At 44.1% G+C, this 21392-nt stretch overlaps 1 protein-coding gene across 1 annotated transcript in view; it reads right to left on the bottom strand.

The window, feature by feature from the left end:
* Positions 1–8782: 8782 nt before the first annotated feature.
* Positions 8783–21392, bottom strand: part of CHRFAM7A (CHRNA7 (exons 5-10) and FAM7A (exons A-E) fusion) — a 65312-nt gene continuing 52702 nt past the window's right edge. Inside the window, exons 5-10 of the mRNA XM_055002825.1 lie at positions 18979–19058; positions 17067–17234; positions 14520–14714; positions 11887–11973; positions 10399–10508; positions 8783–9378 (exon numbers count right to left, since the gene is read on the bottom strand). Coding sequence (XP_054858800.1) covers positions 8863–9378; positions 10399–10508; positions 11887–11973; positions 14520–14714; positions 17067–17234; positions 18979–19058 — 1156 coding nt within the window. The 3' untranslated portion in view covers positions 8783–8862. The remainder of the gene's footprint in view (positions 9379–10398; positions 10509–11886; positions 11974–14519; positions 14715–17066; positions 17235–18978; positions 19059–21392) is intronic.

Genomic DNA, 21392 nt, shown 5'->3' with positions numbered 1-21392 from the left:
TTTACAAAGGCCATATCCACATGGCCAAAGCCTCTGGAAGATGGTGCGAAACTCATGGAAAGAAGCATCTTCCTAGAGCAATTTCCCAGCACGATCCCATTTAATGGCACGATGACATCAGAAATCACACCATTAAAGGGGATCGTGCTAGGAAATCGTGCTAGGAAGATGCTTCGTTCCATGAGTTTTGCGCAATCTTACATGTGCATGTGAAAATAGCCAAAGTATGTTAATTAGTATCCTCACAACGGCTGATTCCACACATGTTGGATAATGCACTTTCAATGCACATTATCAATCGTTTGAGGTGAATTTTTTGTTCCGCACACAAAAAAATCCATTCCAAATGATCTATAAAGAGGATTGGAAGTGAATTATCCAACATGTGCAGAATCACTGAACGATTACCCTGTGAAGTGGGTACGGCTGAGAGAGTTCCAAGAAGCTCTGATTGACCCAAGGTCACCAGCTGGCTTCAAGCAGAGGAGTGGGGAATCAAACCCAGTTCTCTAGATTAAAGTCCTGCCTCTTTTAAGTTAACCACTACACCAAACTGGCTCCATTATGTGAACGGATTGAAGGTTTTAGTAATGGCATATGACTTTCATATTCCCTGGTGGAAGAGCTCAACTAATCAAAACACACCGGGAAATGTGATAAACAATTGGTTTTTTTAAAAAATCTCCTTCTCATTATCATCAATGCCTTTTTGTTATTATTGCTAATGCTGTTCTGAAAGAGAGTGTGTGTTTGGCTCATCCAAAGCTAAGCAAGAAATGCATGGGACTTTCAGACCACTTTTTATTGTTCTGCTTTTCCTGGTGATAAGAAAGATGTGGGAAATGGAACCTAAGCTCTTAGTAGGAACACGGCACCCCTGACAAACTACAATTCCCAAGAGTCTTTGTGCTGCCAGTCTATTGATGTGTGTTTAGGTATCAGTGAACATTTGAAGTCTATTCCTCGAAATGCCTTGTGGGGGAAAGACGGGATCCTACTTACTGTGTAGGCACAAAGTTATTCGGCAGAATGTTCAAGCCAGGCTTTAAGATCATGGAATCGGGATCAACTCACATGTCAACAAGGTGTTTGGTCCTGATAAACTTGACTGCTGAATACATTTATGTCAAAGTTCTCTGCGCCGTGGTTTTGAAGTAGTATGCTGAGATCATCAACCCAGATGCAATCGCCCGGCAAACTTAACATTGCTTCTGTGAATAGTGACCTCTAAATCAGACCTCCAGAGTGTTTTTTTAAAAATCAATATTCATCTTGAGAACTATGCCGCACAGCTTTTTGTGTTCCCCGGAGGTCGCTTCGATCAGCTAATAAACAGCGGCTGATGGTCCGTGGCCCCAGGAAGATCCGTCTGGCCTCTACCAGAGCCAGGGCCTTTTCGGTCCTGGCTCCAACCTGGTGGAACTCTCTATCTGAGGAAACTAGGGCCCGGTGGGATTTGTTATCTTTCCGCCAAGCCTGCAAGATGGAGATGTTCCACCAGGCATTTGGTGGGGGCTAGGCTGTCCTCTTGCTGGTCATACCACTGAAGACCATCCACCACCCATGCAGGAGCTCATAAGTGTGACGCAGGGCATGATGCAAGAGCCAAGCCCTGTGCCTAAAAAGCTGTATTTTAATATTTATGTCTGCCAATTGAGAAATTCTTATTGTATGGAATAGTGTTTTAATGTTTATTTATAATGTTTTTACTGTTTTTAGAGTGTATGTTGCAAATTGTGTGTTGTCACACCGCCCTGATCCCATCTGACAGGGAGGGCGGTCTAGAAGTGCAATAAATAAATAAATAAATGCTTGTGTTTCGGGGCCTGCTCAAACCTTGGTAATAAATAGCAAATGTTTGTTGCAACCTACAATCCCTTTTGTGCTTGCACACTGTATATGCTAAATCTTCTAAATTACAGAAGAAAAGGCAACTATCCGCCTGGGTCATAGCGAGGCCATTCAACTGGCTACCATGGCCGATTCCAGACGGCCGTCTGCCTCCCGAAACGTTGCGTGTCGTCGCGCGGAAAACGCGAAATATCACGTTTTCTCGCGCGAGTTTTGCGCGACCTCGCGCAAAACTCGAGCGAGAAAACACGATATTTCGCGTTTTCCACGCGACGACGCGTGACGACACGCAACGTTTCGGGAGGCAGACGGCCGTCTGGAATCGGCCCATGTCATTTGTGCTGTGTCACCTCTTAGCGCCTGCGCAGTCAATAGCATCTCCTTGTGAACGTATCATGAGAACAGACTTCAAGATTTGCTAGCTCGGTGGGCAGAATCAATGGCACACGGAGACACCAAAGGAATAAAGGAATTCCCTTCAAACAATGTGGCTTTTTATCAACTGGTGATGGTGGCAGCTGTGAGAAAGCAGTTTAATCATGCCAATGTACGTATTTGAATTGGTTCTGACACATGCAAATGACTTGGCAAATAATTGGCTCCCTGGTTGCCTCTGGCAAACACTGAGCAAACTGAACTGTTTTGAAGTGCATTTTTTTTGTCTTGCGGTTTACCCAACTCTGTCCCTTGTAGCTGATGGACTAGGGCTGCCAGATCCCCCTGTGGGGGCAGGGGATTTCTTGTCCCAAACCTCTGCCCCCTGCCGCCACTCACTTAGCCGGCAGGGAGAAAATGTCTAGGGAACAGAAAGATTTTTGCCTCCCGGGCCAGCACACAGCAGGCACACTTCCACCAGCCACAACAACATCACTTCCTTAAGTAATGTCATCACACGCAGCGGCGGCCATGTACCTGCATTTCACAGGGGCCCCAACTGGTCCCTGTGAAATGTGGGAGCATGCCTGCCACTGGGCACAATGACATCACTTCCAGAAATGACATCATCATGCCCTGCCGGGAGCGAGCATGCACAAAATGCATGCGCAAGAAGATGCTCAACGTAAGTGCCATGTCTCTCTCTTCCTGCCAGGAGGGTAAGGGGACCCGGCAACCCTACGATGGATTGAAGAGGGAGAGTTAAAGAGCCTTGCTTGGAGTCAAGTAACATCTTCAGACTCTAAAGCCAGACAGTTTGAATAGAGAGTTGTGCTTCTGGCCCTCTCTCTTGATACATCTTTATACGTATAGTCAGGGCTTTTTTTTCAGCGGGAACGCGGTGGAACGGAGTTCCAGAACCTCTTGAAAATGGTCACATGCTGCTTGGCGGCATGGAGGGCAATCTCAACTCCCCTCTGTCTAGAGATCAGGGGGCGGGGCCACCAGCCATGTGACCATTTTCTCCGAGGGCGACCCACTGAGTTCTACCACCTCTTTCCCCAGAAAAAAAGCCCTGCATATAGTCAATGAAAAGGGAGACATTTCACAATAGATCCAGAAGATCCAGAGGAGTTCGCCATGTTAGTCTGTAGTAGCAAAATAGAAATAGAAAAGAGTCCAGTAGCACCTTTAAGACTAACCAACTTTACTGTAATATAAGCTTTCAAGAATCACATCTGACGAAGAAAAATGTGACGAAGAGAACTGTGATTCTTGAAAGCTTATACTACAGTAAAGTTGGTTAGTCTTAAAGGTGCTACTGGACTCTTTTCTATTTCACAGTAGCTGCACTAAAGTTTGAGCCAGGTTGGGGTTGGTTGGATGCTAGAGACTAGAGGAAACCACCCATTTTCCAAGCGACCTAAAATATGAAGTAACCCTCCCTGGGAAATGTGGGAGGAAAATTCTTAACTAAGACTGTTCTTGTAGATCAGTTGTTTAATAAAGTTGTCCCTCATTTAACTCAGCAATTTGAGTCTTGTGTTTTCGTTCCCGAGCGGGTGAGCAAATAATAATGGAGCAGAAACAAAAAACAAAAAAATAAGAGTTTGCTCTCTCTCTCTCTCTCTCTCTCTGGTTCTTTTTATTACAGAATAAAAAAGTGGAGCAGCTGTGTCTCTAAGAAGATTAATCTCTTCAGCTGCATTCAGCACAAAGGGAATTGGAACAATCGTTACATGTTTCAGAAGTCATCCCACAATATTGTTTTCCTGTATCAAATAAGTTGCAGTTTTAAATATTAGCTATGATCCTCTAAGCTTTTTAAAATGTGGTCATTATAGATTCGTGGCATCGTTCCATTTACCTTCCCCACCCACCCCATTTTTTGCAAGTATCAAAATGTCTTTTTGTATTTAATACAGTGGATGTAACACAAAAAGAACCCAGAGGAAAGAATATACATTATTGGCATGAAATATTGTACATAATGTTTCTTCTCTACCCCAAGCTTGCTAGGTTTATCTGATCTCACAGACAACCAATTATTTAACACAGTAGCTCTAGCATGACCCTAGATCCAGTGGAGTTAGCCATACTAAAGAGTCCAGTAGCACCTTTAAGACTAACCAACATTATTGTAGCATAAGCTTTTGAGAGCCCCAGCTTTCAAAATTACAAAATTGCACCTATCTCTAGATAGCAGAAATTACAAATTCCCACTTTCTACCCGTCATTCCACCATTTCAATGTTACTCTAAGCAACTGCTTCACGTAGTTTCGTGGTACGGCTGGCTCTGGCATGCCCAACCTACTCACTTATGTGTGCACACTTAGGGCCAAACTACAAGTGAGGAATGACACAGGTTGGACACTTGTCAGCTTCCCTCAAGATTTGATGGGAAATGTAGGCAGCTTGGTGGAATGTTGGACAAGTGACAGTTGAAAAGTCCATTGGACAGCAGTCGGAGAGCCAAGCTGCAAGACCAAGACGCCTACATTTCTCATCAAAACTTGAGAGAAGCTGACAAGTGTCCAACCTGTGTCAGGCGTCCCTTGTGGCTTGGCTCTCCTTTTCACTCCCTTTTCAATGCATCCAAACTGTCTATATTTCAAATATTAAGAACATCATTGCACCATTAAATGGGATCATGACGGGAAATCATGCTAGGAAGATGCTTCGTGCCGTGAGTTTTGCTCGATTTTCCGGAGGGTTACGGCGACATATGAAAATGGCCCTGGGGTCTCAACTGGTCTTCAGATAGCAGGAAAGAATCCCGCTGGAGGAAATGGCAGCTTTAAAAGGTAGATTCTGTGGCGTCATATCCCCACTGAGTTTTTTCTCCTCCCCAAACTTCACATCCCCAGGCTCTACCCCCAAACCTCCCGGAAGCCAGAGTTAGCAGCGTTCAGGACAAGGTAATTTTTCCTGTTTATAGCTACCCATTTCACTCTTCTCTTTTTCACTGATAGTTTGTAGCTCTCTTTGCATGGGGCACACATGTTTTTTTACATTTTTTTCTAATGCAATTTGTATGGTAATTGTGCATTTAACAATGTACATCATTTACACACATCATATACATCATGTAGATAATACTGATTTATTGAAATACAAATTGAAATACGTTGAAAATGTGTACATTATATGGGGAAACTTGCTGCATGGAAGCAGGGGAAATGAGCAGAAAGAACAAGAATCGTAGACCCTATTTGCACAAGGGAGAAACAGGATGGGTGCGTGGGTGGGGGGAGGAAATTCTAGGTCAGAACAGCAGAGATGAGAAATTCAAAGTCACCCCTCATCCCCACTTGGGTTGCCACCTCTGGTTTGGAATATGAGGGTGGAGCCTGGGGCGAGCAGATCTTGGGGAAGAGAGGGACCTCAGTGGGATATAATGCCATACAGTCCAACTTCAATAGCTGCCATTTTCTCTAATGGAACTGATCTCTCTAGTTGCGGAGATAGGTGTAATTTTGGGAGATCTGCATGCCCCACCTGGAAGTTGGCAACCCTCTACCCCACTCACACACTCACAGTTCTACACATTATATCTGATGGTGGGATCTGCATCTCCCATCATATCTTCCATTGGAGTTTAATGTTCGTAGAACACAAGATCAGCCCTGTTGGATCAGACCAGCGATCCATCTAGTCCCACTACCAGCTTCACACAAGGGCCAACCAAGTTCCCTTGGAAGGGTCAGAAACAAGGCACAGAGGACAAAACCTCTTACTTTGTTGTCTGCCCCCCCCCCCATACTGGTATTCTGCCTCTGAACATGGAGGTTCCATTTAAAAGTCATGGCCAATAGCTGTTGCTGGACCTGTCACCATAAATTAATCCAATCCCCTCTTAGGACCATCTAAACAAGGGACCCCCGCTGCATCCTACAGCAGTAGATTCCATACTCATGTAGTGAATTTCCACATTCCTTTGCTGGTTAGGAAATTCCTAGAGATTTGTGGGGGGGAACCTGCAGAGGGCAGGGTTTAGGGAGGAGAAGGACCTCAGCAGGGTATGATGCCATAGAGTCCATCTTCCAATGCAGCCATTTTCTCTTAACGTCCAGTCAGAGTGGTTTACAAAGTGTGTTGTTATTATCCTCATGACAATCACACTGTGAGGAGGGTGGGACTGAGAGAGCTCTAAGAGAGCTATGACTGACCCAAGGTCACCCAGCTTGCTTCAAGCAGAGGAGTGGGGAATCAAACCTGGCTCTCAAGATTAGAGTCCTGCTGCTCTTAATCACTACACCAAACTGGCTCTCAAAGAGGCAGAGAGGGGATTCAAACCTCAGTCTCCTTGGTCTCAGTTCAACAGTCTACTATCTCACCCTGAGCTCCATCGAGGACAGACCAGGATAAAATGTAAGAATACTAAACAGCAATGGGTTGGCTCAGAAAACCATCTCAGCAGACTGAGAGAGCTCTGAGAGAGCTGTGACTGACCCACGGTCACCCAGCTGGCCTACAAGTCGAGAAGTGGAGAATCAAACCCGGCTCTCCAGATTAGAGTCCTGCCACTCTTAATCACTACACCAAACTGGTTCTCAAAATGGTGGAGGAGGAAAGCAGCATTAATAAGAAGGCACTGCAGAAGGTTTGAGGTTTGGTCTTACCATGAGTCATTTTTAAAAATCCCTCGGGCCCTTAAGCTGGCTCTAGAAAGCATCTCACACATTCTGTCACTGGACCATCAGGCTGTTTTGAATTTGGAGGAAAGCCCTTATATTAGGAAGAGAAGTCCAGACAATACATCTGAAAACGTTTCTGATGGCTGATCATGCCAGGGCTGTCCAATTCTTTTTAGTTAGTTATAACGGAAGGACCGAGGAGTGGTGAGCGGTAATTTCTCCAGGGCAATACGGTTAGATTTGATTTCCCCCTATTTCTTTCTCCTGGGCAACCGGTAACTCTTTAATGAGAGAGAATGAAGGAAACAGCAAAGAGGGATAGGACGCAGCAGAATATTTTGTGCCTAATTAGTTTATCATACGGTTTGGGCCTCAGGACAAAATCCCATAGCAGAGAGTCAATTAAAACGTGACAAAAGTTTACAATGGTAGCCAGAGACAAATCCCTCTGGAGTGAATTTGTGATTGTTTTCATTCATGAGATTCCTTAGGATGATGGACAGTTCTGACTTTGTATTTTTTTGTTGTTGTTGTGGTCTGCTGAAGATAAATTTAAGCAGCTGCTTAGGGAATTTCTAAAGGATGTTAACTTCAGGACCCAAAATTAGAAGCCACAATCCTTGATTCAATGAAGGGATACGTGCACCTAAGCAGGCTTGGGGAGGACTCAAAAAGATAAGCAAAATGCATTAGGCTTCCCCACCTCCATGATATCGGCACCTAGTTAAATCTCATCGGCTATGTAGCATTGTGACATCATCCCATTTACTAGAGGATCCCTGACTGGCTATTCCAGGGAGCATTGCCTTTACTCACAGCTGGATTGAGGGGCCGTTTCCACACAGCTTATTTTATTCTGCAAAATAGTGAAATCTCGCACGAAATCTCACGAGAAGATGCTGTCTTCTCGCGCAATAACACATCTTCTCGCGAGATTTTGTGCAAGATTTCGTTATTTTGCAGAATAAGGTAAGCCGTGTGGAAACGACCCTAGTGTTATCACATAACCAAATCTGATTGGCTACGTACTGTCATGGTGTCCTCCCATTCATTAGGTGATGCCCAATTCGCTGGGATCACCCATGCGATGGAACTGGGATAAGATAGTAATGTGAAAGTGGGAAATGAGACAGCAGCTACGGAAATTGAAGGCAGTAGACAGGATCTGAAAAGCTGACGGTTCTCCCAACTGGGTGTTCTTCTGGGGAAGTATTTCTCCCACCATCAACAAAAATTCTGCTTTCATCTTGGAGTCCGAAACAGTAAAACAATTAGCATGATCCTAGTGTAAGTAAAAACATGTTAATGAGATAGGGTAGGTTGATGTATGCTGTACACAGTATACCTCATTTAATGAATTTCCTCTAAACAGCATCCAAGACAAAACTAGTAACGGGTTGTCCTAAAAAAATGACTAGAGCTGTAGTGTGAGCCTGCTTTGGATCTGTACATTAATTTCATAAAGAATGAAACTAGTACCTGTTACTGAATTTGCTGGCCCATGGATATCTAATATCCTTTTATTTGGGATAAAGTAAATCTTTAGTCCTCAAAGCAGAAAAAATGTGAAGGCATATAGACAGTTACTGATGGAGAATTCCAAAACCAGAGGCAGGGCAGGGCTGTTTCTGGTGAGGGACTGAGGCCTTTTGCACATTTCCAAGTGTGTTTCAGCCAGTCCTTACCTTCAAAAAATCTGAATTCACTGGAAACCTAACTATTGGAGGCAAAATAAATAATGCAAAGTTGCAAATTGATTTAATTTAAATAATTTATTCTGGACACCAAATTTGGTGAGTGCATGAAAGATTGTTGGACTATACACGCAGCCCTGGTGATTGCAAAGGCTATTTTCATTAAACTGTCCTTTTCTAATACTGTACCCCTTGATACTTTGCATCCACATAACATGTCTATGCAAAGTGCCCCGTATATGCTATTGCTACGTAACATGTTTTTCTTTGAGCGCTGACATTTTGCAAGCCCCAGGAGCTCAGGTCAAGCAAAATCTTTAGAAACGGCCTCTACAAAATTGGGTGCAGACATTAAAATGCCGATCGTACAAATGATTGTGAAGACCGAAAAGGCCATCAGGCAAAGGCGGTCCACCACAGAAGCAGCAAACTTCCACTCGTTGCAAATGGCTTCCGCTTCATCCTGGTCTCTGAATCGATTGGCGATGTAGCGGACCTCCTCCAGGATCTTAGCCAGATCCGGATCAGTTTCAGAAGGGTGTCCACTGTGAAGAAGATGGTCCTCGTCTGTCGTGGAGCAAGTCATTCTCCCGCAGATCACCCCGGAATCGGTTGTCGGAGTGCAGTGGACCCCTTCCAGCCCCCGGAATCCAATGTAGAGCATGTTCCCATTACTGGATTGTTGTCCGCTCACGGTGTTCATCTCAACGCTTGATAAGCTACACCGCCTTTTGTGCTGGCACGCCGGACGGACTTTATCCTCCCCAGGTCTTTTCATCCGTAGGAACCAGGCGCACCAGTTGAGAAGGATAATTCTGGTCTGGGAAATAAGAGAATATCTGCTTTTACATACAGCAAGTGTCACAACTTGGGATGAACCTTCTCTCAGACCTGCTTAGCCTAAGCTCATTGCTATCCCCTCTTCCATTTTATCTTCATAAGACAAGCCCCATGAGGAAGGTTGGTATTAGGGAGAAAGTGATGGGCGAAGGTCACACAGCAAGCTTCCATAATGATGATGATGATGATGATATTCATCTGGTAACTGGCCACCCTGCCCCATGGATTTGTTTTAATGTCCTATGGATGTGCAATACGGGTGACGGCCTTAGTAGATTTTAATGATTGCTGTTTCAATTTGCTATCATGTTTTTATTGTATATTTGTATTTATTACATTTTGTGATCCGCTTGAGCCCATGTGAGGGAGAGCAGAATATAAATTCAATCAAATCAAATAAATAATAATAACAATAGCATTTGATTTATATTCCGCCCTTCAACTTAACGCCTACTCAGAGCAGTTTACAAAGTATGTAACATAACAATCACCCTGTGAGGTGGGTGGGGCTGAGAGAGCTCCGAGAAGCTATGACTGACCCAAGGTCACCCAGCTGGCTTCAAGTGGAGGAGTGGGGAATCAAACCCGGCTCTCCAGATTAGAGTTCTTAACCGCTACACCAAAGAGGCGGAGAGGGGATTCAAACCATAGACTCCTTGATCTTAGTTCAACACTCTAACCACTATAAGCTCCATGGAGGATGGACCAGGATAAAACATAACAATTCTGAACATCAATGGATTGGCTCAGAAAAACCATCTCAGCAGACTACCCATTATACCTCACTGCTTATAAAATTTGACAACGCTCCATGTGCAGAGCTTAGTCAGGTCAGCTGTAGGGGTGTGTGGGTGTAATTACAGCATCTGTGCCAAAATGATTTTCCTTCTTTTCCTTATTGATACAACACTTTGGGGGAGGAAAATAGGTCACCTGCCCCTACGGCCAAACTCTGATCTGAGAATTGATACAGAGGAAACAAGCTGTGCTTGGCCCTTACCCACTTTGGCATTTTCCCTCCATCTGGATCATGGTGGTGATATTGCAGAACGATCACAGTGACGACGACGGAAAGGCCAACGATAATCATGGTGCTAGCGAAATATTGAGCTGTAAGAAAAGAAAGTGGACGAGGATATTAAAAAAGAATAGACTCATGTTTTGTTTTATTTTAAGTACTATCTAAATATTTCCTGGGCATGTCCCGCATATTCCCCAGTTACAATGTTTGGGTTGAAAATAGCCATTTCAGTCAGGGGAAAGCATTGATCCTTTTCAGGTTCACTGTTTCTTCCTGGCAGCACTGCTTCACACCACTGATTTTCCTTGACCGCTGCTTCCTTTTTCCTTCCCCGGTTAGCCAATCAGGGATCTCAACCTGAACAAAACAACATGACTGTGGTGCCTAGCTGATCAGAGTTAGCTATGCAATGACATCCCTGGGGCAGGAGAAGTCAGCATAGAGCTCACTCGAGAGATACAGCGATAGCAATATAAATGAACATTTCTCAAGGGATGTCAAATCAACGAAAAAGGAAGCATTTCTTCCTAACATTGTTGAAAATCATTGCAAAATCCTGCAAGTGTGTATGCACTCTGCTATAAATTTTAATGCAGTGTTGGCTCCTGAAAATCGGGATGGCGCAACTCAACAGATATTAAAGCTGCTTTTCCTGAGCGGGAACATCAATTTGTCTAGCCTTATGCTATGTGGTCCATCGTCACAAAATCTTCCAGAATCTGCTCAAAGATCTTCCCTAGCTTTCTACCTGACACACTTTTACACACACACAAACACACATGAAACAGCCTTATACTGAATCAGACCATTCCATTGTTCTGTCAAGATCAGAATTGTCTAGCCTGATGGGCAGTCGTTCTCTGGGGGCTCAGGCAGAGGTTTTTCTTATCCCCTATCGGCTGGTCCTCTTTAACTGGAAATGCCGGGCATTGAACTTGGGACCTTCTGCATGCCAAGCAGACGCTCCACCACTGAGCCCTGGGGTTAAGAACATAAGTTCTATAAGATAATAGGGCACTTGTGAATGCAATCAGATCCAAGGGGGCGTGCAGTTTTATAGAACAGTTTGATGCTTGTATGAGACTCTGAGTCCCGGCAATGGAATTAGCAGCATGTTTATCTGAGGGAGTACAGTGTTTTCCTTTTGTCTCCACTATTTCCCACTTACGGTTTCCCCAGCTGCTGTTTCCTTTTCCATCCCAGCTGAATTCTATGGTTGATCCCAACCTATCAGCGATCACATACTGATTGTCTCCAACCTCTGATTCTAATGATTGCTGGGTTTCTGTTGCTGAAAAGTATTTCCTTTATGGTTGAGAGTTTACTTCATTTTAAAAATTTTCAGTGCTGTACTTGGGCTGCTCAAACTGCACAAAATATCCACTGCCAAACTCGAATTATTGTGCGGCAGAGCTTCCTGTCTGAAACTAAATGAGCAAGTTGAAAAGAAATATCCCCTCCACTTACCTATTAATGGCACCGAATCTGAGGTGGCTGGCATAATTTCTGCAACCAGGAGCATAAAAACGGTGAGAGACAATAAAACTGTTATCCCTGGAAAACAAACAGTGCAGGACAGGATTAGGGCGAAAAGAACTTGGTGCTTGGAAAAGGAGAGAGGAAATATGCAAGAAACGCCTTTGCAAAAATGTATTCTCTTGTTCCTTTGTGTTATTTGGAGCTCAGCTATTTGGAACTCAACTAGATTGACTCAGCAATGGCTGACCTTTGGATGCAAATCCCACTGTTTCTTAAACTGTAAATTGTACCCAAGCGATTGATTGGGGAGACATCTCAGACAGAAGAAGTTTTAACTCTTTCCCTTGAGCTATTTCCCATGTTGCACTTAGGCAAAAAAGGATCAAGTTCATAGGTAATAAGATGGGTGATATTTATTATTATGTAATTATTTATTTGCTTAATACATTTTTATTCTATCCTTCCTCCATGGAGCTCCAGGTGGTGTGTACATTCTTCCCTTCTCCTTTCCATCCTCTCAACAACCTGGAGAAATAGACAGGTGACTGGCCCAAGTTCACCCAGCAAATTTTATGGACAAATGGGGTTTGGAGCCTGGGTTTCCCAGGCAGCTGGTGTAGCGAGGGTTGCCAGGTCCCTATACCCTTCCAATAGAATGGGGGGATCTGGCATTACCTGGTGGTTGTTCCTCTCAGATCTGATGCAATGACATCACTTCCAGGAAGTGACATCATTGTGCTAGCAGCGGGAATGCTCCCACAATTTGCACAGGGCCAGCTCAGCCCATTTGGGGCCAAAATTGGCCCCAGCAATGCTCAGAAACACTCCTGTGGCCGGCACAATGACATCATTTTGGGAAGTGACATTGTCACGCTCCGTCAGGAGTGCACCTGGCATGCCTGCCCAGGTTGCCTGCTTGTAGTGAGTGATCACTGGGTGGTTTGCCACTTCCTGCTGATTGCAAACAATTGGCAGGCAATGGATAAAGCCTTGGAAGATTGCCCCACCACTGGTGAGCAACTGGGAACCTTAGGTGTAGCATGTTATATAAAGATCCTGGGATTGTAATCAATCACAAGCTAACTAAGAATTCAGTTTATTCTAGGTACACACTGAACTAGTCAAATGAAAGGAAAATATGGGAAAGACCTGTTTTTCTGGTCCACAGAGTTGTGTTCTTCAGCCACACAGGCTGCAAAAAAACCCTTCTGAAATCCTTGCAACATTTTGCCAGCCATTTTGATTACAAGAATGGCTGCAGCCAACTTCCAGATACAGCCTGACATAAACTGCTTGGCAAAGAGAGGTCTGGGGGATTGCTTTGGTATAGAGAAATACCTTTGTGAACAACCAACCCTGCCATTTCGTGTTGTATGGCAACCAGTTTCCATAAAGTATTTTTTTTAAAGGCCAACTTTAGAATCCTATCGGTGGCACAAAAATGTCGGAGAGGAATTAAAGTACAATGTTGTTGTCATTGTCACTGGCATCTTCCCATGGAATATTTACTTGGAAAGAACTCGTGAGGTTTTTTTATTTTTTCCGCAGCGTTGCAAAAACTGACCCCTGGCTCTCCGTTTTGCATCGCTCATCACTTGCGCCATGCCAATTTGGAGCGACAAAATGCACCACGGTTTCCAGCTGTGCCCTTTTCACTAAAGGCCCTCCTAATGTCACTTATAAACTTTTTGCCAAAAAGAAGGCTTGACGGAGCAGATACTTAGGTAATGGGAAATTTTGTAGGGGGGGGGGATTCAGTAGTTCTTTTTTAAAAAATGGTTTTTGCAGAATGCTTTGGAAATCTTTCTCTGCCAAACGGCCTTCTAGATTTGGGCAGAAGAGCAAAACTGAAGGTAATGAGCTATGGTGTGACTGGAATTTACGGTGGTGCTAATATTATGAGAGTAAGTGAGAAGTTAATCATAATAAAATACTACCAGATATTATTACCAGGCGTTGTAAGAAATTAATCATTTTAAAAAACAGCCCCTGAGAAAGCTACAAAATCCAGAATGCTTAGGTTGAGATATCCTGCCGTAGCTCCTTCTCCCTAGGATTTTGAGGGACAGTGTTGGACAGTGGTTAGAGTGCTAGCCTTAGCCAAGGGAATCTCCCCCTCAGCAATGGAAGTTTGTGTAGGTGACTTTGGGCCAGTCACATACTGTCAGCCTAATCTATATCAGGGGGTTGTTGTGAGCATAAAATGAAAGAGGGGGAAATTCTGGTCTATAGACTGAGCAGGGGGACATACAAAAATGTAATAAATAAGTGGGCCTATCTCACTTTCCAGGATTATTGGATCAGTGGGGTATTGTGCAGTGGCTACTGTGCTGAACTGGGATATCGGAGCTTTGTGTTCACCACTCTGCCATGAAACTCACTGGGTGACCTTGGGCAAGATAATGATGCACTGAAAGATCTGTCACGGGAGGGTGGGAGGGAGTTAGTTCATAGGGGGAACTTTGCACTACCCAAATCAGGCTGTTTTGTGAACCCATTTGGACCACCTTCCCACGAACTTCTCTCCCCTCAGTCTCTTCTTGAGAATTTCAACTTGTACTTGTCTTTCTGCACTAGGAACTGAGCGGGACATTTAAACTGTTCTTAGACTCGGAATTTACCTAATGAGATTTTCTCCCCTGAGTCTGCCGGGAGCAGGAAAACCAGAAGGGCCAAAGCAGAGATCAGCACGCATGGAATGAGGAGGTTGAGTCCATAATATAGAGTCCTGCGTCGCATCGTCACTGTAAAAGTCACATCCGGATAAGGCTCTTTGCAGCAGTCATAAAACGACTCCGTCCTTTTCCCGGGGACTCCTGTGTGGGCAGGATGGAAGAAAGCAGAGGTTTTTATTCTGGAACAGGATACTGGTATGTTACTGGGCACAGGGCATGGCTGAAGGATGCAGGGCGCTGCCATTTTGCCCAAGTAAGAGTAGGCTGGCTCTGGTTAGTGCCTGAATTGGAGATCTCCTGGGAATTTTAGGAAAGCCACCTTAAGTTCCATGATGAGACAAAAATGAAAATGGTGACAGTAATGAATCTTACCCCCCCCCCCAAGTTTATTTTACCCAGGGTCACTTCCATACGTCCTAATGCCATGCATGGAATGAAGGCATCTTCATGGTGCGATTTCTGACATCATCGTGCCACAAAAACAGAATCATGGTGCAATGATGTCAGAAACTGCACCATGATGCCGTAAGTGTTGCGCGATGTTAGGACGTGTGGAAACGACAGGTGAGATTAGTCAGGGCAAGGGATATGAACCTATCAAGTTGCCTTTAGTCCACCTAGTACAGCATGCTCTGTTCTCATTGACAAAGAAATGTCTTTTCTATCCTCTAATACTTTCTCTTGAAATGCTGGGGACTGGAGAGGCACTGTTATGCCAGATCTGTTTTAACTGGCGATACCAGGAACTAAATCTGGAACATTTAGCATGCTCAACTTGCGCATCACAGGTCCTCCCTTTATGTATTATACCATCTCAACATCTACCCTGAGCAACAGAGATCCCCCCCCAGATATTTTTGAACATAGCATACTGAGAAAGCATATGCTCTACCTCTGAGCTACAAGATTCCTAGCCAAGAGTAGGTCCTTTCAATGGTGGCACTTATGTTCCGTTCCAAATAAAATAAAGATCTTGTCATTTTTATTCCAGCATAAGCTTTTATGGACCAGAATCTGCTTCTTGAAGTGGAATGAGACAGTGGAATGTAGTGGAATGTAGCTGAAGTGGAATGTATCCCAGGCTAGCCCATGCCCATCAAAACTTAGAAGCTAATTAGGGTCGGTGCTGGCTAATACTTGGATGGGACCAAGGAAGTCCAGAATTGCTCTGGAGACGCAGGCAATGGTAAACCAGCTCTGTTAGTCTCTTGCCTTAAAACCCTGTGACTTGATGGTACTTTACACACACACATGAAGAACAAACAAATAGCAGAGCCAAGGGTCCTTGAAATGAAGGAATGAAATTTCACATTGAAATTCAGAATGAAATTTAATGATACAAAAAACGCAGAGATTGTCCGCCAATCGTGTCAAGCTAGTTAACATCCTGTGAGGGGTGGGAATACCCAGATTTTGTTAAAACAGTGAGATAAAAATCCCAAATCCTTGTTCAACCCAAGAGGAGAATTAGTATAAAACCTCGGAAGCTGTTCTTCCTGTCTATATTTTCTGTAGGTGTTTCATTATCAGGTAAAGAAGATTTTCTCATTTCTAAAGGTGTTTGGGGACAATTTCCATGTTTTATTACCACTGCTGTGACAGAACAAGTTTGCAACGCAGATAGGCTGGTTAAAACGGCTAGCCTGTTTGAAAGACTAACATAAGTTACTGGACTAAATTCAAATTCACGCTTATGGGAATTAATAGTTCCTAATGAGAGCAACCTAAAAGAGCATTAGCTGAGATTTTGCTAATCCATCAGGTGCTTCAGGCAAGAACAGCTCCCTTGTCGTCCTAAATCCCTTAGATACTTGGGGAAATCTCCCCTTACGGCATCTTTTCAACGTTTTTAAATGTACTGTTGGTTTTATTCTCCCAAAGTCGTCTGAAAGAACTGGCATCTCCTTTCTGCCTTTCCATGTAGAAGGGCATACGCTCAAGAAAATTACGCTGCCTCATTTATCCTGTAAACACTTTCCCAATTTTTATAATCCAAGAAACCCAGGCTCACCTGGGTGGCCCAGGTTGCATCATGCAGGCAGCAGTGGGGTACGGGACACGGCGGACCCCATGCTTGCAGGCCCACCCAGCTTCTTTGCAGTTTAAACCAGCAAATTGGTTTAAACTTCCCAGCTGTCCAATCAGGGCAGCTGGAAGGCTTGCCAGTGGGCGGGGCCTGGCTCCAGACCTAAGGGATACAGTTTCCCCTCTGATCCAACCGCCGGGGATATAATGCTCATTCAGACCCGCCTCACCTCACTTCGTTCTCGGCTGGCAATTTTTATAATCCAAGAAACAGAAATATACGAGAACCATGTCATGGCATCGTCTGCTTCTAGCTGTGTGCAACCAGTCATGTACAGTAACTAGTAGAGAGATATGACTCCATCTCAAAATATTCATCCAACTGATGCAACATTTAGATGTACACAAGCAAATCTCCTTTGTTAGACTGCAGCAGCCGCGTTTAAGAAGGTGATCCCTTGAGCTTACCTACTAAATCCCATTCGCCATTTGAAATATATCCTGATATATCTGCTTCTTGCATTTGTAGATCCAAAGACCATCCGCCATAAGTCCAGGACCCAAATTTCAATTTACACTTCTGGACATCAAAGGGAAACCAGCGCACATCAATTTCGCAAGAGCTCTTGAATATCCCTGGGTTAAAGTTTAAGACGAAAAGATAGATGGATGATTCACAATAACTCACTTTTGAAAAAATAACAGCACAGAGGAAAAAGCTTCGCCCCTTGACATCTACAATATCTGATCTCTTTGGAAGTGTTTTTACCATACTGAGTTGCAAATAGAGGTATCGATATTGCTGTTCTCTGACCGATAACATTCTGTTATCCAAGTCTTTTGAAAAATTCCAGCGAGAGGATTATTTGCTGCAAAAACAATAGAGTCTTGCGGCTCCCTAAGGTCTATCCAGTTTATCATAGCGAAGCTTTTGTGAGCCAGTGCCCACTCTGTCGGATGCCACAGACACTTGTGCCACCACATATCTGCTAGTCTTTGAAGTGCTACAAGCTTCTCTAGTCTATCTTCCAAGGTTCTTTCCATTCTATGGATGTTACCAAACTTCCTGAATATTCCGATTTGACTGAAAAGTCGGAATTTCTTTTTACAGAGTCTTAGCAGTCATGAAATTGAGGTTTTCTCTTCCTTCACCAAACTGATGGGTTTCGATAGTGAAATTGATATTAAAATTGGCTTAGATACTTTCAAAAACAGAGCCAAAAATTCTGTTAGAATCCAATGAAAGGGGGACTGTCGCTGAGCTTGGAGCCAGAAATGCTGACAGCTAGCAGATATGCCCTCCACTATAACCTGCAATAAAACCAAATGTTTAATAATACTCAGCTCGGCTATTAATAAACCCATAATTTGGTATCTCATTAGAGCAGCAACAAGAGAAAAGTGGCATATGTGTATATCCCCTAATCAGCTCCACCTCTACTTTCATGAAGCAACTTCTGTGGGAAATCTTTCAAAGGTGCTATTGGGCAGATACCAAATGGTTTCACTCAGCATCCAGCTCCAATGTTGGACAAACCACAGAGGGCAAATTGATCATGGATTTGACTCAAGCCTTTTCCATACATCCTTATAGGCACAGCCCACCCATGGAACTCTGGCGTCTTTTCCTCAGGCTTCCTCGTATCTATATTTGCAAAATGTATGCATACTGTTTTGTTTCCGCCTTTTCTGCATGTTTACTGGGAACACAGATTCTCTAGTGTTTTCTTCTGTCGTGGGTTGAGAGAGCAGCTCTTTCCCATTCTTTGGCATATGAGCGCTTGAAGAGTGTTGAAGAATCCTCCCCTCTCTGCCCAGTTCTTCCCCTGAAGTTCTTTCCCTTTCAGTTCAGCCACAGAAAGCTCCTTGCAAAACGAGCTGAATGCAATCGTGCAATTTTTTAAAAAAAATGAAAGGGAAGCGGGCGATTTCAGGCTACGATGACGAAAGTGCCCGACCTCCCCTCCAAAACTGCTTTTGTTTGGAGGCCGTCCTGTGACCTCACAGTGCAAGGTACGCACTTGTGGGGAGTGTGTGTGGAGGATGAGTTGTCAGAGCGGCTCAGCAAAACACACACCGAAAGCGGGAAAAGGGTGGGAATGATGGGCTGTGTGGAAACAGCCTCAGATGTAGACACCCAAATTCAAATTTATTATGGTCCCAGACTAGCAAAAATATTACAGTGGTAAAAGTAGAGCATACAAGTTGGTAAATGAGTAGATCAGTAATAATATTACAGATGTAAACAGTCTGTTTATTCACAGGAAGTTCAACTGGAAAACATGTTCCTACCGAATTTCTCAGCATCTTTTACCATAATATCGATATACTAAAAGTAGGCTCCAATACATTTGCCACATCTATGACATCTGCTTCTTACCTGGGGGGAGATACTGGCAGTAACCTGAAGAGTTCACCAGAACATTGGTGTGGAATGTTGCGTCAAAGCGCTCATCAGCACTGGAATGAAAAACAAATGAAAATGAAGTTATTCTATCTATCTGAAGGGAAAGGAGCCATTATTTTGTTGCCAAGTGCAATGGCTTTCCAGAATTGAGAATCATTTGGAACATCAGATCTACTCTTTAAAAACTCTTTAACACAGTTTCTGTGTCTGTTTTATGGGTGGTTTTAGTGATTCTGGGGCCCTACACAAAAATCCAAGACAGGGCCCCGGAATCACGGCCACCAGTCCCATGGGATCACCTTGAGTTCAAGTAAGGGGCATCCTTTGCCCCAGGAAATGTGGGTGGTCACGCATGGTGGCCAGGACCCAAAGGGTTGAGCAGGAGCACACATGCAGCCTGGGCCCCACCTGAGTCCCAGAGGTGGGTGCGCATGAACATCAACCACCAAGCCAGAAACCCAACAGCCAGAATGGCACACCTACTTCTGGGACTCAGGCAGGGGCCAGGCTGCCATGTGTGCAGTGGGGAGCAGCATTGGGGAGAAGCTGTGGCTCAGCGGTAGAGCATCTGCTTGGCATGCAGAAGTTCCCAGGTTCAATCCTTGAAATCTCCAGTTAAAAGGACCAAGCAGTAGGTGATGTGAAAGACCTCTGCCTGAGACCCTGGAAAGCTGCTGCCAGACTGATTAGACAATATTTTTAAATGTTTTTAAAAAATTATTTTATTTATGTCATTTATAGTCCGCCTTTCTCACTGAGGGCCAAGCTACACATGACGAAAGACACTTGCCTGGCAAGTGGATTGAGTGGAGGGCAAGTGAACAGGGAGAAATACACTTGCCATTCAAGCGTCATTCGTCACTTGTAGCTTGGCCCTCAGACTCAAGGCAGATTACACAGTGTGAGACCAGTACGGTCAGTTTCAAGGATATTTCCATAAACAATGCCATAGGGTAAATATGCACAATTTTACAAAGACATAGCATTAGCAAGGATCCAATCCAGAGATGAAGAAATGCTGAACCAGAACATAAGCAATACTAGGGCTGACATGCATCTGACGAAGAGAGCTGTGGTTCTCGAAAGCTTATGCTACGGTAAAGTTGGTTAGTCTTAAAGGTGCTACTAGACTCTTTTCTATAGGGCTGACATTAGACCACGTGAAGCAAAAGTAGCTCATAGGAGCACATATTTAAGACAACAGTTAGTATGTAAGGCAACATAGTGGTGAAGTCTACGGTCCTTAACTCATTAGCAAAGCATCTGAGACCCTCTCTCCACAATACAAAAGCCTTTTTGAATAATTCAGTTTTGCATCATTTGCGGAAAGCTAGAAGAGTGGGGGCTTTCCTGACCTCCTCAGGCAGGCCGTTCCACAGGGTAGGGGCCACCACAGAGAAAGCCCGTGTACGGGCTGCTGTTGATTTCACCCATATGTAGGGCAGCACCTTCAGGAGACCCAACATGGACTATGATGGATCAGTAGTCTGATTATAAGACAGCTTCATATGTGTTCAAGCCCTACTGGGAGCAGATGAGCAGTGGTCCCAGGGCATCTGGGGCAGCTGCCCTGGGCTCTGGTTGGGAATCTCCAGTTGCTGTTGGCCCTGACCTCCAAAGGAGGAAGAAAGAAGGGGAAGAGCATGCAGGCTGTCACCACAGCCGTCCCCACTGCTGCTCCTGGCTATCCCTCTGCTGTTGTCCCAGCTGTGGAAAGTCTTTCAAGGCTGCATAAAGAGGACTGGGAACAAAAAGAAAACCTTTAAAAAGTAAATAGTGACATTGTTCCAAGTGAGACTAGCCCAAGGCCATAATCTGCCAACTGAAGGCCAATATTCTAAAACACAACAGGGGCACTCAGCTGTCCATCAACTGGGGAAGATTTCAAATTTTGCATCCTATTTTGGTTTCCGTACGTCCTTTTGCAAATAAAATCCATGATTATTTGCATGCTGTCTTCTGGCACCAAATTTTCCCTATACACTGTGTGCATTATTCATATGCCAATAAATCAGCACATATTCTACATATAAACGATGTGTATTGTATGTGCATGTATAAATCCTATGATTAATTCCAGTTAATCTCCAAGCCAACCGGGGGAAATGAAAGATCGAAACGGCTGGCGAAAACAAAAATGAATGGGAAACAATATGAAATGGGGAACGTTTTCTCATCCCTAATGTCAACTGGGCATGCAATTATATTTTTTAAAATTGAAATTACCAAAAAAAGATTTTCAACACGAGTAAATAGAAGAGTCCTGATGAATATCGGTGCACAGAGGAAGATCCACTTTTCAGGCTTCATCCCAACCAATTCAACTTCAGATTAAGAAGAGTTCTGTAATAAGATCTCTTGCAATAACCTGAGTGCATGTCACTAAG

The sequence above is a fragment of the Eublepharis macularius genome, chromosome 18, assembly GCF_028583425.1.
Source record: "Eublepharis macularius isolate TG4126 chromosome 18, MPM_Emac_v1.0, whole genome shotgun sequence".
Lineage (NCBI taxonomy): Eukaryota > Metazoa > Chordata > Lepidosauria > Squamata > Eublepharidae > Eublepharis > Eublepharis macularius.
Note: the sequence above shows the minus strand (reverse complement) of the source record. Positions and strands in the feature narration are given on the sequence as shown.